Here is an 18,777-nt window from a genome sequence, read left to right as displayed (position 1 = left end):
CTCTAGCGCCTGCATGCCCAACAACCCATACCATCTAGAAGCACACCCACACATAGTCAGTCGAACTGCAATGACCAACACTACAGCAATACTCTCTCTATCTCCTCCCACTAACAAAACCCACCCCTTCGTTTTTTCAGAGCGCCTGTTGGCAATGCTAATAGCACTGGTGCGCAGTATAAATTCCAGTATCATGACATAACACTTACCCACCTATTGATTGTCCCTGGCCGTGCTAGTTTCTATGGCTAGTTCCACCCATTGCTTGTCCCACCCCACCCAAAACACATTCTATTAGGATCTCTTTGAGCTTTGCCAAAACTGTTGGCTTGGCCAATGCTTGTTTGTCTCTGACACTGAGAAGCACTGCAACTTGCTGAAGGTAACACCACCATACATTGTACAGGAATCATCGGATTTCTTGGGGTTTTCTATGTTTATGATGCAATAGTGATGTAATTTCATTTAAACACAACATGAATCTGACTCTCTTTGATTCTCTGTCTGACTTTCTTTCTCCCTCTCTTATCTCTCTCTCTTCACTACTCACATCTTTTGTCATCCCCATTGAAACATAAACAAAAACATTATTTAAATAATACACATATCTTTTTGAATTTACTAAACCCCATACATGATTTCCAATTATCAATTGCCCTTATATGTCAAAGTCCTACGTAAATACATGTTTGGCTTTATGTGATAGTTAGGAAGTTGTACTTTTCCATAAGAGAGCCAGTTGTATTTAATAACCTCCCGGGTGGGAATCTGGCAAAGGAATGGGACTGCCCGGCGGCCTCTTTGTTGGAGCCTGGTTTTGGGCTCTGAGCAAGATATACCTGCGGGGTGTCCATCCTCATCAGAGCCAGGCATCTGGTTGAGATAGTCAGCTTTATGTCCACACCGGAAAACTGCAGATTGCTCTTCCCCAGCACAGAATTCAGAAACCTAACTGGAGGCTGTGGAAAGAGATTTGACTGCTTTTTACTGGTCCACAAATCAGGCTACTGCGGTCAAGCACACGAGAAAATGCATTGATGCTACTTGCATTTTGCATAGGAGAATTATAATGAATTCAATACTTACTTTTCTCTTTTTTAATGTTCCTTTTGTACCCGGAACTACTTCACACAAGCGGCTTATTGCTTCCCTGGGTGAGAGAAATAGACAGACAGGCATAAGTACTTTACCCTACAGAGGCACGATGCATGTCAAATGTGTCTGGAGAAAGCATGAGGTACAGCAAATAGCAAGACAAGGGCAGAGGAGGAAATGGGAAGGGCGGCTCACATGGTCAGGTTGAAGGCTGGAACTGTCTGAGGCACCAATGAAAAAGTGGCCTGCAGTTGTAAATGGATATTTATTCCTTTAGTCGTAGACTGTTTGAATAGTACCCAAGGGGGTGATTTGTGTTAAAATGTAAGCAAATTGTGATATTTAAAGAATATTTATTCCGCAAAAATGGTCAAAATTAATAACTGCATAGTGAAGTAGCTCATTAGCCAAAAAGGTGGCACATTTTGACTGGCCCACATTAGCATTTTGCATTTTTGGTGCAGGCATTGCCCTCTAAGCAAGTCCAAGCCTGGTGGCTCATCCATAATAGCGAGTGGGCGCCCACCGAGTGGCCCTTCACCCATTATGGAGAAGCTAAGGAGCCAGCCAGTGAAATATTGAGAACTCCCTCAGCTGCTTTTTCCAGCTGAGGGAGTGCTCCTGGGCAGGCTGAACTATGATAGGGAAACACTGTTTTCCTTTGACAGTGCAGTTCCCCAGCCGCACATGCTCACTGAGCCATGCATGGCTGGGGGCGTTTTGCTTTGCCAGGCTTTTTTTTTTTACTGGACATCTATCATAGATGTGCAGTCAAAAATATCATGCTTTCCCCCTTGGCGTCCCGCAGCGCCTTGCATACACACATAATCATGTTAATTGTGTTAGGCCCAGAGGACAGGGATGGCATCTTTTTACTGGACATCAATCAAAGATGTCCAGTAAAAAATGTCATGCCTGCCCCTTTTGCCCCTCAGCCCCAATTGCAAACTGTTCGGCTATTTACCCATTTTCTTTTTTAAAGTATGCTCTACAATGCAGAATTTTAACCCATTATTTAAAGAAGAATTCACGGGGTAAAACACCCCGAACCTCCCTTGATTGGTTCGGGCTCCCCGCTACGCTCGGGCGCTATGACATTTTTTGGGGAAATTTTTATGCCCCTCCACTTACAAAATTCACCATCCGCCACTTGCCCTCGGACTGTGTTGGGAACGGGGTGGGGGGAGCCCAGGGACTGTGGTGGGAGCAGGATGGGCGGGAGCTATGGGATAGTGGTGGGAGCAAGGTGGGGAGAGGCTCAGTTTCTGCGATGGGGTGGGGAGAGCTCAGGGACTTGGTAGGAGTGGGATGAGGGAGCCCAGCTACTGTGATGGGAGTAGGTGGAGGAACCCAGGGGCTATACTGGGAGTAGGGTGCAGTGACGGCGTGCAATAGTTCATAGTCATTTTTACATACTCTGCATTTGGCTTTTTTGGAGGGGGGTCCGGCCTACCCAGATTTTGCACAGGGAGGGCCCAGGCCAAACATTTTTGAAGACCACTGCTCTAGCCATTAGACTAGAGCCCAGTTATATGGCTTTCAGGAAGAGCCTAAAAACATATCTCTTCAAGTAAGGGATGGCTCACCCTTTTAGGAAGGTTATCTAGGATAGGGCTTTTTGTCCATTACTATCTTATGTTGAAACTTTGTGTTCATGTTTAATGCACCCGATGCCTGCGGGCTTTCAGCGCTTTATAAGCTCACAAATAAATACGTGCGCATCAAGTACCGCTTAAGTACTGCTGTTTGCTGGCTCCCGTGCTGTCCTGGACTTCAGGAAAACACTGTGTCAACTCTATCTCTGCATGTACCTGGACTTTACTGGACTTTACTGGTACATTGAATGGCTATATCTTCATATTGAGTTAGAATAATACTTACCATACTCATTTACGGATATATTTCATTTATAGCTGGTATTTGTGTATTTGTTTAGGTGGCCCCGCCCCCTTTTACCCAGAAGCCCTCAAATACAGCAGGTCACGCGCATCTGCGCGCGTGCATCAAGTACCGCTGAAGTACTGCTGTTTGCTGGCTCGCTACCTCAACTAATTACGTATACTTAGTTCCTTCCAACAGCTTTTACAAGTACCGTATCAAGAGAAATAAATAAATAAATAAAAATAAGCCAAGAGCACATCAAAGATGCTCTCTGTAAGTTCTTTGTGAACCGAGTTAGTTACTACTAGTACCTGCTTTCTCACTCAGCCCCTCAGTTCCTATTTGAGTTTCCCTTGAAATGCATTTGAAATACTCGGGTAAGTAGCAAAGACCAGGAACTTTTCATCACTCATTTGTGGACATATCTCACACTGGAACACATCAGGAAGCAGTCCTGAATTTTCACCCTGGTATTGATTCTTAAAGTTATTATCAGGAGTAAATTTGACTTATTCCTGAAACAACATCAAACGTACCACAATGAATGGAGTTCATGAGGGGGCTTACAAGTGGTTCACAAAAGGATGTCTGACTTTTCTATTGGCTTAAGGGGTCTGCAACCTGTAGCTCTCCAGATGGTTTGGAATACAACTCTCATGATCCCTCATCATTGACTATGCTAGCTTGGGCTTTGTAATCCAAAACATCTGGAGAGCTAAAGGTTGCAGATCCTTGGCTTACTTCAAGACCAGCAACACGGGTATTATCAAGAGCATGTTAGGGAGGTGCGGTGTGGTGAAGGCGTGGCTGAATGGGGAAGAGGCAAGGATGACATACAATGCACACCTAGGTTTGATTGGATCTAATAGAAATACGTTTATATGTAACTTGTAGTATAGTATTCAATCCTGAGGTGTGGGGTAGAAAAAACCAGCCTTGACACATGGGCTGGTAACAACAACAGAAAGAGACAAAGTTCCCAAAGTAGGGAACTTACGTCCACTGCAAACTTTCACAGGCCAAGAGATTCAGCCAAACATTCAATAGATGATTTCATGAAGTAAATTAGCATAACCTATGGTTTCAATATCCATGCAACATCTAAGTAACTCTTGAAAAACATGACCTTTGCAGATAAGGCTAAGATAACATATGTTCTAAAGCAATATCAATTAAATATGTATTTATTAATGTGGGCCAACGCAAGGGGTAGTTTTAAAGAATTTCTACAAAAACATAATAATACAGAAAAGTTCACGAGTATTTTTACTCATCAAATCACTAAATCTATATTGCAGACTTTCCATAATACAATGTCTGAAGTTTAGAAACATGTACCTTATGGTTTCCCGAATAGTCATATGCATAGTAATGTAGACAATCCTAATTTCGATTCCCTTAACTTGCACCAATATTAAAGTATGTACTATTCTATTGGGATCAACACTTAAAAGCATTTTGTTTGGGATATCGGTATTTGAGCCTAAAATCTAGCACACTTGTTTTTAGATCGACTTACACAACCTCAGGGTAGCATGAGGGACTGCTTTAACTCCTTCATGATATACTGGCTGACCACCAGATAACCTCATATTGAGGTGGTGTGGACCACCCCAATTCTTGTTATTACACAAATACACAATCCACACATTACATTTACTAGCATTGGCAGTGGATTAGGACAATAGCACTTAGATCTGGTTCTCTTATTTGTTGAACAGAAGTGGAACCTAGTATAGCCATCTACCCAGGAAGTTACGTCACTCGCTAACAGTTGAAGCGCTGTGTGAACTTGAAATGGGGTGAGTTAGCATTAGGTCTTGATTCAATTATAAAGTATATATATATATATATATATATATATATATATATATATATATATTTCTTGTGCAAGACCTCAAATCCACAAGGGACTAAGGTGAGATACCTCAAACAACTTACTCTTGCTTTTCACATACCGCCGGATATGTTAAAATTCACTTTAGTATTCCTTGATCATTAATTCACTACTCCTTGATTATCACTTTTTTAATTCATATTAGGAATAACAGAAGCTCTATCGAGGGACGTGATAGTCTACATTACTATACATATGACTATTCGGGAAACCATAAGGTACTTGTTTCTAAATTTCAGACATTGTATGATTAGATGTTACATGGATATTGAAACCATAAGAGACACTAATTTGGTTAGTCTAAATCATATATTGAATGTCTGGCTGAATCTCTTGGCCTGTGAAAGTGTGCAAGGGACGTAAACTCCCTACTTTGGGAACTTTGTCTCTTTCTCAATGGGGAAGAGGTTCCTGCCCACAGAATTTTGGAAGTTTACATGTATTTACAAGAGCAAAGTCCCTTTAGGATTCTTTGTGAATATACTTAAATTATACCTGAACATTCCAGGGTATGGCGTGAACCTTCTCATTTTAAGTAAAGCTATGAAGAAAAAAAGGGGCTGATAGGTATGGCTGGGCTGGAAGGGGGAGAAGTGGGTGCCTGAGGGGTTGGGGGAGGGGTGTGTGTGCGTGTGTTTGTGATGTTTGAGGAGCGAGGGGGGTAGGGTGTCTGTGGTGGTGGGTGGGACGGACGGACAGACGGACGGGAGAAAGATTTTTAGCAGGGAAGTGGGGTGGGTGGGAGGAAAGAGAGGCTCGGGCGGATGCAGAAGGGGGAGTTAAACACACCGATTTACAAAGAAAAGTGCCAGTGTGGGAAGGGTGGGGGCAGGCGGGGGATCGGATTCGTAGAATGTGATGATTCAGCATTTTGAAGACCTCACAAAATCGTGAAATATGAATCCGAAATGTTTTGTGATCAGTCATCTAAATGACAAACTATCACATAGAACCAATTCTAGGCATTATTTATTTATTGTGCATTTTTTAAGCGCTTATACAACAAGTAAATTGTGTTTCAAAACGCCCACATGGAAACGGAGAGGGAAACATGGGATAGAAAACAATATATACAATGGAGGATAAAAACGAACCTACTAGGCCTTGTGAGTATTCAGAAGGTGCAGAGAGTGGAGAGGGGAAGAGGGAGCAAGGGGTAAGTGCTGGAGTGTCCGTGCTCAGGGGTGAGCAGCAGATGTAAGTGTATTGATGGATGGTAGGCGTGCACGCAAATTCGAGTGTATATAAATGTGCGGCATGCCTGGAGAAAAAAGGGAGATGTGGTGGAAAATACTTTGGATTCAGGGTAAAAAAGGTCAGAAATATTCTGTACCATAATTTTTTCTGTCTGACATGGAGTAAGTCACTTAAAAGCAAGTAACTCCATGCCAGACCCCCGATGTTGGTTATGAGTGGTCCGTTTTTGTGAATCAGGAGCAACTTAGATTTTCATACAGAAGTGAGTTAGAACGGATTTCTTTGTGAAGACCTTTTCGTAGTGTTAAGTTACAAGCACATTAAGAAAATGAGTCTTTTTTTTTACCGTGGATTCAAATGGGTTGGAGGACAGCTCCAGCCTTCTGAACCAGAATCCAGCGCCATCCGATGATAGGAGAAATCCAGGGACTGCTCAATATTACAAATGAAGGACATTCTTCAATAAAATCAGAATTTCATTTGCACAGAAACCAAGTTGATCTGCAGTAACAGCCAACAAGAATTGACCAATATAATTGGTTCAATCACAGCAGACCTCCTGAAGAACCACTGCATCATAAGTGGGGAAACACGTGTCAAGGGCCTAAACATATGACAATTACTCTATTGTTTAATTTCATCTGTGAAAAGAACAGACTTTCCAAACTATTGAAATCAAATAAATATCTTTTTTTTGGAGCGCCTGTCAAACAGTGTTTGAACCTTTTCTGTGATTTAGTCATTCCTATGTCACTTCACCCCTAAAGGTCGTTCAAAATATATTTCTAAGCAAAAACTCGTTCCTAGAGATTTACGATGCAGCAAAAGAAAGGAAATTTCTTGGTTTCGATCAGCTCTAATGTTCTATTAATTAAATATAATACAATTAGCGTAGACATCGCCCGCAAAGCTTTTTCTCCCCACACATCCCCTCTCCTCCCCCTCACCCAATTCTCAGCCTATCGTTGACGGTGCATTATAACAATGCACCTAAAAGTCAATTATTGCCATTTTCCCTTCCATGACGTTCTTTACTTCATATTTTTATCTATATCGCGCTAAATCAGAGAAGGGCTCCCTCGGAATCCCCTACGCCCTTAATCACGCTCTCACCCGCCCCTTATTAACTACCCCCTAATGCCCTAAACACACTTTATTTTCCCTAAACATCATTCTACACAATGCAATTTGCTGTGGATATATAGAGGCAAGCAATATATTCTTGGCTCTGTTTAACCCAACAACGTTTTTTGCACCAACAACATGACTGATCACCATTCAGATGTTGCAATCCACTAGTACACTTCCTATACATGGTTACATATACAGATTGAGGTGGCCTGGACAAAAGACAGGAAGGACACTGTTAAGATTTATCTAGGTGTTTATTGAGACACATGAAGCAATGAAGCAGTGGGGGCATTGAGTCCAGGGCAGGGGTGGTGTAAGTACTCACAGTTCTGAACTGCCAGCTATGCAGTTGGCTTCATTGCATGGCATGGGTCAAGGGTGTTGAAATCCCTTAACAGCTAGAGCTCCCACGAGGCTGCCCTCAGCCTTGGAATTATGCACTGCTGGGAAGGGCCTGGGTATTGCAGGCTATGATATAGCTGAGTCTCTCAGCAGGAGGAGCGCCAGGGCTGGTGTGTCTTCTCCACCCTTAGCTCTGTGTTCTCTCTCGTCACACTCTTCTGCGCGCTTTGCTCCCAAAATCTTGCGAGATCATGGGGAGGGATCTCGGGAGAGGGAGTCCCCACACACCTCCTTTCATGGGAAAATATGGTTCCTTGTCCATGAACAAGGCTGCAAACTTGGTTGGCTTCCTTCTCTCCCTTTGGGGTCTGTTCTGGTTGGTGATGACACTTGGGGATTGGGTGGTCATGAGGGGTGTCTCTCAATGAGGTGGGGTTCATTGGGGTTGCTTCCCAATGTGGTTCTCTGGACTGGGGCGTGTGGCTCATGTAGACTTGTTCCCTTTGGTTCCCTTCTTCTGAGACGTCTGTCTCTGGTGGTTGAGGGTTGCTTGCCGATCGCCATAGTTCATGGTCATCACCTGCTTCCATGGAGGGGTAGGTGGTGGGTGCCCTTTTCCGGTACACAGCTCCACTCTTTCCAGGTTCCACCGTCTTCTGTCGCTGGTGTGGACATGGTTGGTGCGTTTCCGAGTGACTGCTATGGCCTTGCTGTATTTGGAGCCTGTGCTGTCATCTTTGTGGGGTAGGCGTATTTTTACCAAGTCCCCTTCATTTACCTATGTGCGATGGGCTGCTCTGTGTTTGTCACCTTGAGATTTCATGATCTCCTTATTCCTTTGCATTCGGAACACAATGTCGCTCATGTCGATGTCCTCATCCTCTCTGACTTGGTGTAGCCACGGTGGTACCAGCGTCGATGCAGCCCTTCTCCCTCTCAACAATTGAAACAGAGATACTCCTGTGATGGCATTTGGTGTGATGCGATGAGCTGCAACCGCCTCTTTGACGGTCTTGTGTGGATTGATGCCTGATGCGCATGCCAGTTGTATGCGCCTTTGATGAAACAGTTTGCCCTTTCTACCAGTCCATTGGCTTGTGGGTGGTACAAGCTTGAACTCAACTGTCGGATATTGTGCTTCTTTAGGAAACTTTCCATTTCCCCGGAGACTAGCTGCACACCATTGTCTGTTACAATCTCTTTGGGGAGGCCTTCCCTTTGAAAAATATCACGGAGTACTTCTATGACTGTGCTCATGATGATGTCTGGTACAAATTTGATCTCAAACCACTTGGAGAAGTAGTCCACCATGACTACTCCGTACCTGTGGTCGGCCGACATGCCATCCAGCGGGCTAATGAAGTCCAGTCCTATTTTGTGCCAGGCGCCGTGTGGGATTTCTGTGGGTATCATGGGTGCTTGTCTCACTTTCAGTCGTTTGTCACTGTTGGTGCATTCATGGCATCTTTCAATCATTGCCCTCACGTCTTGGTTCATGCTGGGCCACTAGTATGCATTGTGTACTCTGCGTCGTGTCATGTTCCTGCCCAGATGACCTGCATGCGCTCTGCATAATATTACTTTGCGGATGCCTCTTGGGGGTATCACGTGGTCGCCTCTCATTATCAGGCCATCCATTACCGTGATTTTCTCGCTGACTTTCTGTCTTGATATTGGGCAAAATCTTCCTCGGGGCCAGCCCTTTGAGAGCAAAAATACCCAATTCAGCCCAAAATACAGGTTCTATTGTGCTGAGCAGTGATCTCATGCTAGTGACAAATGACACCCTCAAAGATAAAGCATATTTATTCTAAGCAGTGAATTTCATATACATTTGGGATTCAAGTTAGAGAGTATTACAAAGCATAAAACAAAGAGCAATGCAAAATATAGTGAAACATGGAACTTAGATAAACATAGAGAAACATAGAGAAATATAGAGAAACATAGAGAAACACAGTCTTACGTCCCTTTAATCAGCACTGGGGAGACCTTGGGCCCTCATAAGCTAGCTGTAAACAAGCCCCGCTCAGAGGACAATGCTGAAGGACACCGTATGAGCCAATGCCGGGCACCTGTTTCTGCACGAATCAAGTCCACAGGCGATCTCCCCCTGATCCCATGTGTGCATGGATGTTTTATAATCTCTTGCTGTCAGTCACCATGACGCACAGTTCCAGAACTTTCCCTGTGAGGCTGGCTCATGGAAAAAACCCAGCTCTCTCTGAGATGCTCCCTGCTCGCTCCTACCCCCTCCCTTGTTCCCATCTGCGCTGGCTGAGGAATGTCTTATCAGTACCTTCCCAGAGAAAAGGAAGATTAGCTTGGAGCCAGGGCTAACGTTAGTGAGGCTGAATATTCTAAGGGAAGCAGGGATGTATTAACCCCATCTGCAAGCTCTAAAAGGCATGCACTCATAGCTTAGTGTTTATAGCGCTTAAGACTGGCTATCTAAGCGCTATATAGGTGCCATGATGTTCCAAACACTCCAAAAACCTATTAGCTACATAGCTAGGGGCCCTCCCTGCCTGTCTATCAACAATGCTTAATTTGACCTATTTCATACTAGGCCTGCATATTCCTTGTAGCTCACTACTGCATAATGGAAGTGCTACAACAGACTACTGTCAGCATTTTTAGCACATACTTTGAATACACTATTGGCTTTCAGCGGCTAATGCTGTCATCTAAAGCCCTGATTGGCAAGGTTGCAATTTCGTGTATCACTACATTCCACCCCTATTCAACGTTTGTGCGACAAATGCTGACTAATACCTATCAATATAGTATTTAGTGCAGTGATAAAGACCTTGGGGCTTTGCAAGAGGTTTAAGCAAACTATCTTATAGCGGTTAGTTAGCGTGGCATGCAAGGTAAAACACTACCTAAACAAAAATGTACACAAAGTGAACAGTGACATATACCCTTGCCAAAACCTGGCCTACACAAAAATACCTACGCCAAGTGAACATGGACATTTACTCTAGCCAAAACATGGCCTACACAAAAATACCTAAATCAATTTTGTATAACTGATTGTCAGTTAAAAAGCAGCATGCAGTTAAAATGTCAAGGCAATCCAGTGTAGTCTAATCTATAATGCACTATTGCATTTATGTATGGTTACCAATTCTAAAACCTGGCAGCCTTTCACCCTAAGGGCCTACCCTCCCCCTGATCCCAGGGCATTCAAGCGTGACTATGGGCTGTGTGACTAGACACTTCCCCCAGGTAGGTGGAACCCAACCAGAAACCATCTAATTTCGTGAACAAGGTGAACCCATGGGCACCAGGTTGTCTAAATAAAAACAATTCTACTAATTTACATCAAAGCATGGCATGTGTTATTCATGCAATCAAAAAGCAAGCAATTCAATCCATATGTATGCTGGTAACTGTAGCTCTGCGTGCCAGTGTGTGGAGGATGGTTGCCCCCACCCAGTAAAAAGCCAACACCTGCTGATTTAACAATGTTTGCCATACAATGCATTGTGTGTATTTAGCAGTCTTGTTGACCTGCCCTATGGCAGACAAAAATGTCTTCATGTCTAAAATTCTGTCATCTTCAATTGGCTGTCAATACTTGTAGCAGTGCTGGGCATATCAATGGGCCCCACTAGGCCAGAAGTTCTATAGCAGAGCTGGCATCAGAACCCATAGTGGCTAGCTTATTGTGCACAGTTTCTATGTCACAAGCATATAAAGCTCCTGCAATTAATGAATCTAGCTCCCTAGCTACGCGCACTCTAGTGATGGGCCATATAAATGGACTCCATTTGTAGCAGCTTGGTAGTACTAAGGAAACATTGCCTCATGATAAATCTATGTCTAAGTGTAGCACTGTAATAATGAAGGTGTGCATTACCAGTCTACAATTTACATGTTGTCTTACTACTGGAAAATCTAACAGGTTCACAGTGTCTACCTTCTGTGACTTGGAGAATACCCTTCTTCAAGTGGGATATCTACCATATACAATATTAACTTTAGCCACAAACACCATACTACTATCCGGCAGTGGCTGTTTCATCACACCATGGAAAAAATTCATTTAGTCAAGTTATAGTTCATAAGATCTTGGCGAGAACACTCGCTGCAGTTCTTGGTCAGAAAAACATCACATTAGACAAATTAAACAAATGGTATCCATTCAGTGACAAAAGATGCCTGACAATGTGCCAGGCCAGTACACTAGCAATTCCATGTGGATACTCATTTGTAGCGCTTTTCCAAAGAATTATTCCAAATGTTTACAATCAAAAGGTGACTCTTTGCATTAGTGTGCTGGAGACAGCTGTCCCCACAAAAACATGAAACTGGTTGGTTTAACAAAAAACCGTGTCACACTCTGTGTCATAAAATCAAACATCAAGTCAGTCATGGTTTCATTTACCTGCCTTAAGCTGGCTGTAAAAGTATCCAGTGTTTCAAAGATTACCATTTCAAATTATAGCTCATACACTTGGCAGCATTACTTCAATTAAGAATCTTAACCTACGCACAGGTGACTTTGATGTGCGCACTCATCTTATCTCAAAATTAATTACACTCCTGCTTGCATAATTCTGCTGCCCCAACAGTTCATAAATCATTCTCCTGCCTACGTGCAATGTAGAATATTTTTTTTTTTTCAAAAAACAAAACATCTCTGGTTAAAGCCATTCAGTTGGAAGAGTAAAACCATTTGGTTTTTTCAGATTCATCTCAACAGTGCATTTAAAAACCATTTTTCAATGTGTTAGCATTCAATTGCTGTGTCACACAGCTGTATGTGGTGCCTGATGTTACAGTCCACAATTCATTGTCCATAGTCCTTTAAACAAGAAAGGGCAAAACATGTCATTTAAATGTGTAGCATCAAATACTTGATAATTAGCCAAGTCTGCACCGTGCCAGTTCAGCAAAAGTTATTACTCTGTTGGACACTATTCGCAGGTTACAGCATTGAGTGCGGTGCAGGGCACGTTAAAGTTGAAATAGCATGTCGCAGTGGCTCGCTTTCTCTGAGAATGCGTCTGACCCTTCTTTGATCAGTGTCACCCACAAACTGCATATTAATTTCTGATATTATGAAATGTCTTGTCGTGCTTTGCCTAGGCAAAATACAAACAGAAATGTTAGGATTTCATCAAAACTTCAATATCAGCGTTATCCACCCCTTCCCATAATACCACCCCCATCTTCAAAAAGTCTCATCAGGTAACTACACACTTTGTCATTGCTACTGCAATTATTTATCACCTTTCTGCATGTTTCTGGGGGCTTATTTACACTCAACCATACGGGGTGTAACTGCCTAATCACAAACTCATTTGTGCAATGCAATCATAGCTGGTCAATGGTACCTCAGACTGATCTGTGCTTTTACAAAGCCATATAGTAAGTACCCAGGTCGCACAATGCTTTTCTTTTTTCACCAAAGCGATCACCAATGCCAGGCGCCAACTTGCTTCCAGTGTCCCATGATCTTGGTTTAGGTTGCCCTGCTGGCATCACTCCATTTTTCAAAGGTAAAGTCTTTCAGTCCAATACCGCTTGCAGTTGTACAGGCAGCTTTGTTTATTTATCTTTCTTTTCTTAGCAGTGTCTTTTCAAGCCTCTGGTTTTTTCACTTGTCATTTTTTCAAAGGGCGTTTGCTGTTTTTTGAAGCACCCCTTTGAGTGCGATAGTCTAAGTTAGTTTCTTTTGTTGCTTCAACAAATCATTCATTCTTGCACTAAGCCGTGTGGCTTCTGGATCATGGCTAATGTGCAGTGTTCATGTTGTACTTCAAAGCCCCGCTCTGCATGTTGTCTCTTGCAAAACGGCTAAGCACTTTTTGTCAGTTTTGCTTCCATCTGGAATGCCATAATGTCTTTGTCAGTTACTCCATCCCCTGGCAATGTAGCTTGCAGTTTGCCAGATGTGTATTTTCTCTTCTCAAAGCGCCTAGAGGTTTCTTCTCCAGTGCACAGCGCTTTACTTCAGTTCACATCACATGGAGCATTGGAATGCAGCTTGCACAGCAATAGCGCTTTACTTCACTTCACATCACATCACATGGGAATGCGGTTTGCACAGTAATGTCTGTTGGAATGGGCAGCTGTCTTTTCTTGGCCCATTCACAGATGCATAGGCAAATGTTCAGATGTGATGTGCCCGTCTGCCATCCTGCATGAAGCCTTTGCTCCGTACCACAGTTTACTGGGCAAATTCTTTACTTTTTGAACAGCTCTCTGTTTTTGCTCCCCCTTCCTCAGGAATGCAGGCATGTTTATCTTTCGTGTGCACCTGGCAGCGCCACGCAGCTTATCTCTTTTGCCTATAACTCTTATACTGTGGCGGCTTCACTCGTTTCAGACAGTTCATCCAAATTAACTCTTTCTTGTACTGTTTCTGCTTTTGTTTGCCTTCACACACCTCGCCCAAGACAGCTTCAAGGCACAAGCTCTGCACACACAGCAAGACTCTTGTTTTTCAAAAGCGGCACTTTTCTTGTCATTTTTCTACTCCATGTAATTTTGCAAAATGTCAAAGCGTCTTTTTTTTTCTTGTAATGTGCGATCTTTCAAGAGAACTCGCAACCCATTAAATCTTTGTGCTATCCTATCACACACAGATGTTTCATTCTGTTGTACCATTGCCAAACTATAACCACTCAGTTCAGTGCATTTAAAAAATAAAAATGCCAATGTTTAGTGCAGCTCCCTGCACGTTTTTTTTTCTGCAAGAACAACCCACACTCTATTGCTTGTGGGCTGTTTAATGTGTCAACAACATTTTTCCCCATGTATCACAGTCAACAGGACACTATTTCCAAATCATACATCACTTATAAGGCAACAGCACAAATCCATGGCATAGCATGGGGACAGTCAAAAATACTCCAGGGGCAATTTAGAAAAATATAAATTGTTTTTCTCCCCAACCGTTGCAAACTGATTCTGCAATTTCAAATCAGTACACAAAAATCGAAAATCCAAATAACATTCACTCACTTTCCTTTTTAAGTGAGTCTCTCACCCAATATAAGCATGGCACAGCCTAAAATGCAATATAACCATTTTAGTGTGTTTCCTTTAAACAGAATTTGCCACCATTAGCACATGGAATTTTACAGTTGCCAAAAGAAAGAAAAAACTCTTTAGGCTCTCAGCACAGATGTTACTCATTCTCCTAAGCATGGCTCATTCCCCTTCAGGAATGCCAACACTCAAAAGCATATATCAAAAAAGCGAACCTTCGCCTCCGAACATTACAGCCCCCACTCGCTAGCACACTGGGGCTGAGTCAATGGTTAAATCACTATTCACAATTTGCATGTCAAATTCTTGCAATTATTTTTCCTGCCCTCATGACAGAATAGAGATGAGAACTCCGTCTCATTATGCATTCCAAATTACAACTTTAAACTGGGAAACCACATGATAAAATTCTTTTTCTAATTGAGCATACATCTTTCTTAACCATTCATCGGAGTGCTTTAAACAAAGCCATTTCCCGCTCGTTTATTGCCTTGTACTCCCTGGCACCAATCCCATGCAATAAGTCAGTCACGACTGATTTACTGAAGGGAGTCTTAACCACACAAGCTATCGGCCACGGCAAGCCGACACAACATTGCTGCCTTTTGAAGTCTCAGAGCTGCAGTGAGACCATCAAGGAAATGCGACAGCCTGCTCCCCACTCTACACTGTGTTCTCTCACACCATTTGTCATGTCAGCATGGCACTGCTCTTCACAATCCCACAAAGCTGCCACCAAATGTCTTGATATTGGGCAAAATCTTCCTCGGGGCCAGCCCTTTGAGAGCAAAAATACCCAATTCAGCCCAAAATACAGGTTCTATTGTGCTGAGCAGTGATCTCATGCTAGTGACAAATGACACCCTCAAAGATAAAGCATATTTATTCTAAGCAGTGAATTTCATATACATTTGGGATTCAAGTTAGAGAGTATTACAAAGCATAAAACAAAGAGCAATGCAAAATATAGTGAAACATGGAACTTAGATAAACATAGAGAAACATAGAGAAATATAGAGAAACATAGAGAAACACAGTCTTACGTCCCTTTAATCAGCACTGGGGAGACCTTGGGCCCTCATAAGCTAGCTGTAAACAAGCCCCGCTCAGAGGACAATGCTGAAGGACACCGTATGAGCCAATGCCGGGCACCTGTTTCTGCACGAATCAAGTCCACAGGCGATCTCCCCCTGATCCCATGTGTGCATGGATGTTTTATAATCTCTTGCTGTCAGTCACCATGACGCACAGTTCCAGAACTTTCCCTGTGAGGCTGGCTCATGGAAAAAACCCAGCTCTCTCTGAGATGCTCCCTGCTCGCTCCTACCCCCTCCCTTGTTCCCATCTGCGCTGGCTGAGGAATGTCTTATCAGTACCTTCCCAGAGAAAAGGAAGATTAGCTTGGAGCCAGGGCTAACGTTAGTGAGGCTGAATATTCTAAGGGAAGCAGGGATGTATTAACCCCATCTGCAAGCTCTAAAAGGCATGCACTCATAGCTTAGTGTTTATAGCGCTTAAGACTGGCTATCTAAGCGCTATATAGGTGCCATGATGTTCCAAACACTCCAAAAACCTATTAGCTACATAGCTAGGGGCCCTCCCTGCCTGTCTATCAACAATGCTTAATTTGACCTATTTCATACTAGGCCTGCATATTCCTTGTAGCTCACTACTGCATAATGGAAGTGCTACAACAGACTACGGTCAGCATTTTTAGCACATACTTTGAATACACTATTGGCTTTCAGCGGCTAATGCTGTCATCTAAAGCCCTGATTGGCAAGGTTGCAATTTCGTGTATCACTACACTTTCCAATATGGTCGCAGACCTTCTGGCACTGCTCTCTCGTTGGGCCACCCTCTGTGGGCCCATTCTGCTACTCGTCCAAGGGCATCATCCTGTTGCATTTCTTCCTGCCAATGACTCATCTCCATAAAGTCTCTGTTCCTGAGATCTCCTATGGATGCCACTACATATTTGTCTTTGAGGAATGTGGTGCCCGGGGTACTTTGGTCTAGTAGCCTGGACATGTAGTTAGCTTGTGCGTTCTTCCAACCTGAGATGTGAGTGATTTCATATTTATACTCCTGAGGTTTTGCATCGATTCTTGTTAGCCGTGGTGGCTCTGTTTTGGTGCTGCCCGGACTCAGCATGTGTACCAGGGGTTTGTGGTCGGTGACTAAGTGGAATTTTGTTCCCCAAACGTACGACCTGCAGTATTCCACGGCCTAGGCACACACCAACATCTCTTTTTCCACAGTGGAGTAGTTATTTTCTGAAGTGGACAGCGCTTTGGACGCCAAGGCAGCGATGTTTTCCGTGTCCCCCTTCTTTTGGGTAAGAGTGGTGTCGAAGCCGTATACGCTGGCGTCTATCGTAATGCACGTTTGCCATTCAGAATTAAACAGTTTGAGACATGGTGCATGCAGGATCCTTTTTTTATCTCGAACCTCGGCTTGTCGGGATTCCCATGTGTATGCTGCGCATTTCTTCAGGAGATCTCTCAAGGGCGAAGAGGTTTTGGAGAACCTGGGAATGAATTTCATGTTATACTCTGCGAGACCCAGAAACGACCGCAGTTCGTCCTTCGACGTCGGGGCTGGGGCATCAACTTTGGCTTGTAGCAGGTTTTTCTTGGGGCTCACCCCTTCACTCGAGATGCGATAACCCAGGTACTCTACCTCACCAGCACCGAATATGCACATCTCGTGGCACAGGTGGACTCAAGCGCGCTGTAGTTTGCTCAGAACTTCGCTCAGTACTTTGTCGTGGGTTCCTGTGTTCTCGACGTATACCAAGATGTCGTCTTGGAAATATGACACATTTTCGATGCCGTGTAGCAAGGAGCTCATCATTCTCTGGAATGCTGATGCCGCGGAGGACAGGCCGAATGGTATTCGTGTGTATTGAAAGGTGCCAAAAGGGGTGATGAATGCTGTGAGCGGGCGTGAGGCCTTATGCAGATCTATTATATGGTAGGTATTGCGTATATCAAGTCTTGAAAATATGGTTGCTTCCTTCATCATAAGCATGATTTTTTTTATGCTTGGAAGCAGAAAGCTGTCTGTGACTACCTCTAGATTTAGGCTGCGTAGGTCTATGCATACTCTTAGCTCATTAGAGGATTATTTCTTCTTTATGAGTACCACTGGGCTCAGCCATTCGGAGGACTCGACTGTCTCTATGGTTCCTTCTTTCTGGACCTGAGATTCGAGTGCTGTTCTCGCTGTCGCTGGAAACGGTCTAACCTTGTGCTTTACCGGTACTGCACCAGGTTTAAGATGGATTTTATGCACATAGTTATTTATTTTCCCGGGTGTTTCGGAGAACAACTTTGTGAATGTTTCTTTTAGGTTCGGCGCGCCTCCTGACAAGACCAGCAGCACTTGTTCATGGGTGCTGGGGTCTAGTCGTATGCTCAGATTATGTTGGTCGTCCCACCCCAATACGGCTGGGCCCTAAGAAGAAAAATAGACTTTTGTGGTGGTGCACCTGTCCTTGAATTCAATTTTTGCTTTGATATAGGCCAGTAGATCTACAGTGGCTCCACCGAAGACCGTTGGCCTTTGCTTTGTTCTTCTGATTTCGACCTGGTCGCATCCCATCATGTTTTAATATGTCTGGATGGGGAGAATGGTGAGGTCAGACCCAGAGTTGGCCATGACACATGTTTCTATTCCATCCACCCTTACCAAGCAATGGGATTTCTCCCTCCTTGCTCGGGATGAGTTGACAATGATCACCATGGGCTGGTCAACTTGGTCATCGTCATCACTCAACTCTCTGTCGCGGTCGACGCAGGTGATATTCTTTTCCCACCACGTGCATGCTATGGCCACGTGGCTGCAACGCATTCACTTGGAGCATTCCTTGTTCTTCGCGGGACATTCTCGATCATTCGCCATGTGCTTGGTGCTGGCACATCTGTAACACTTGGGTGCTTCTCTGGATTTGGGTTCCTTTTCCCAGATGGTGTCTCAGGGCTGTCTCTCCCTGTGCCCTTTCCACTGCACGGCGGCCGATTCGGGTGCAGGTGACGGTCCTCCGACATCTCTGCGCCTGCTCGAGGTTTCCTCTTCGGCTCTCGCAATTTGTATAGCTTTGTCCAGATCCAGTTCTTTCTCCTTTATGAATGTGTCTTGGGCCTTTCAGGAATTCGTGTGGACTACTAGCATGTCGCAGATGATTTGTCCGACGTTGTCCCCAAACCCGCACAATGCCACCAGTT

At 43.8% G+C, this 18,777-nt stretch overlaps 1 protein-coding gene across 1 annotated transcript in view; it reads right to left on the bottom strand.

Moving 5' to 3' along the window:
• SHC4 (SHC adaptor protein 4) overlaps nucleotides 1-18,777 on the bottom strand; it is a 281,807-nt gene that overhangs the window by 103,849 nt on the left and 159,181 nt on the right. Inside the window, exons 3-4 of the mRNA XM_069624788.1 lie at nucleotides 1,087-1,150; nucleotides 840-959 (exon numbers count right to left, since the gene is read on the bottom strand). Of these exons, the coding sequence (XP_069480889.1) occupies nucleotides 840-959; nucleotides 1,087-1,150 (184 nt within the window). The remainder of the gene's footprint in view (nucleotides 1-839; nucleotides 960-1,086; nucleotides 1,151-18,777) is intronic.

This window comes from Ambystoma mexicanum, chromosome 11 (assembly GCF_040938575.1).
Source record: "Ambystoma mexicanum isolate Mex_15411 chromosome 11, UKY_AmexF1_1, whole genome shotgun sequence".
Lineage (NCBI taxonomy): Eukaryota > Metazoa > Chordata > Amphibia > Caudata > Ambystomatidae > Ambystoma > Ambystoma mexicanum.
Note: the sequence above shows the minus strand (reverse complement) of the source record. Positions and strands in the feature narration are given on the sequence as shown.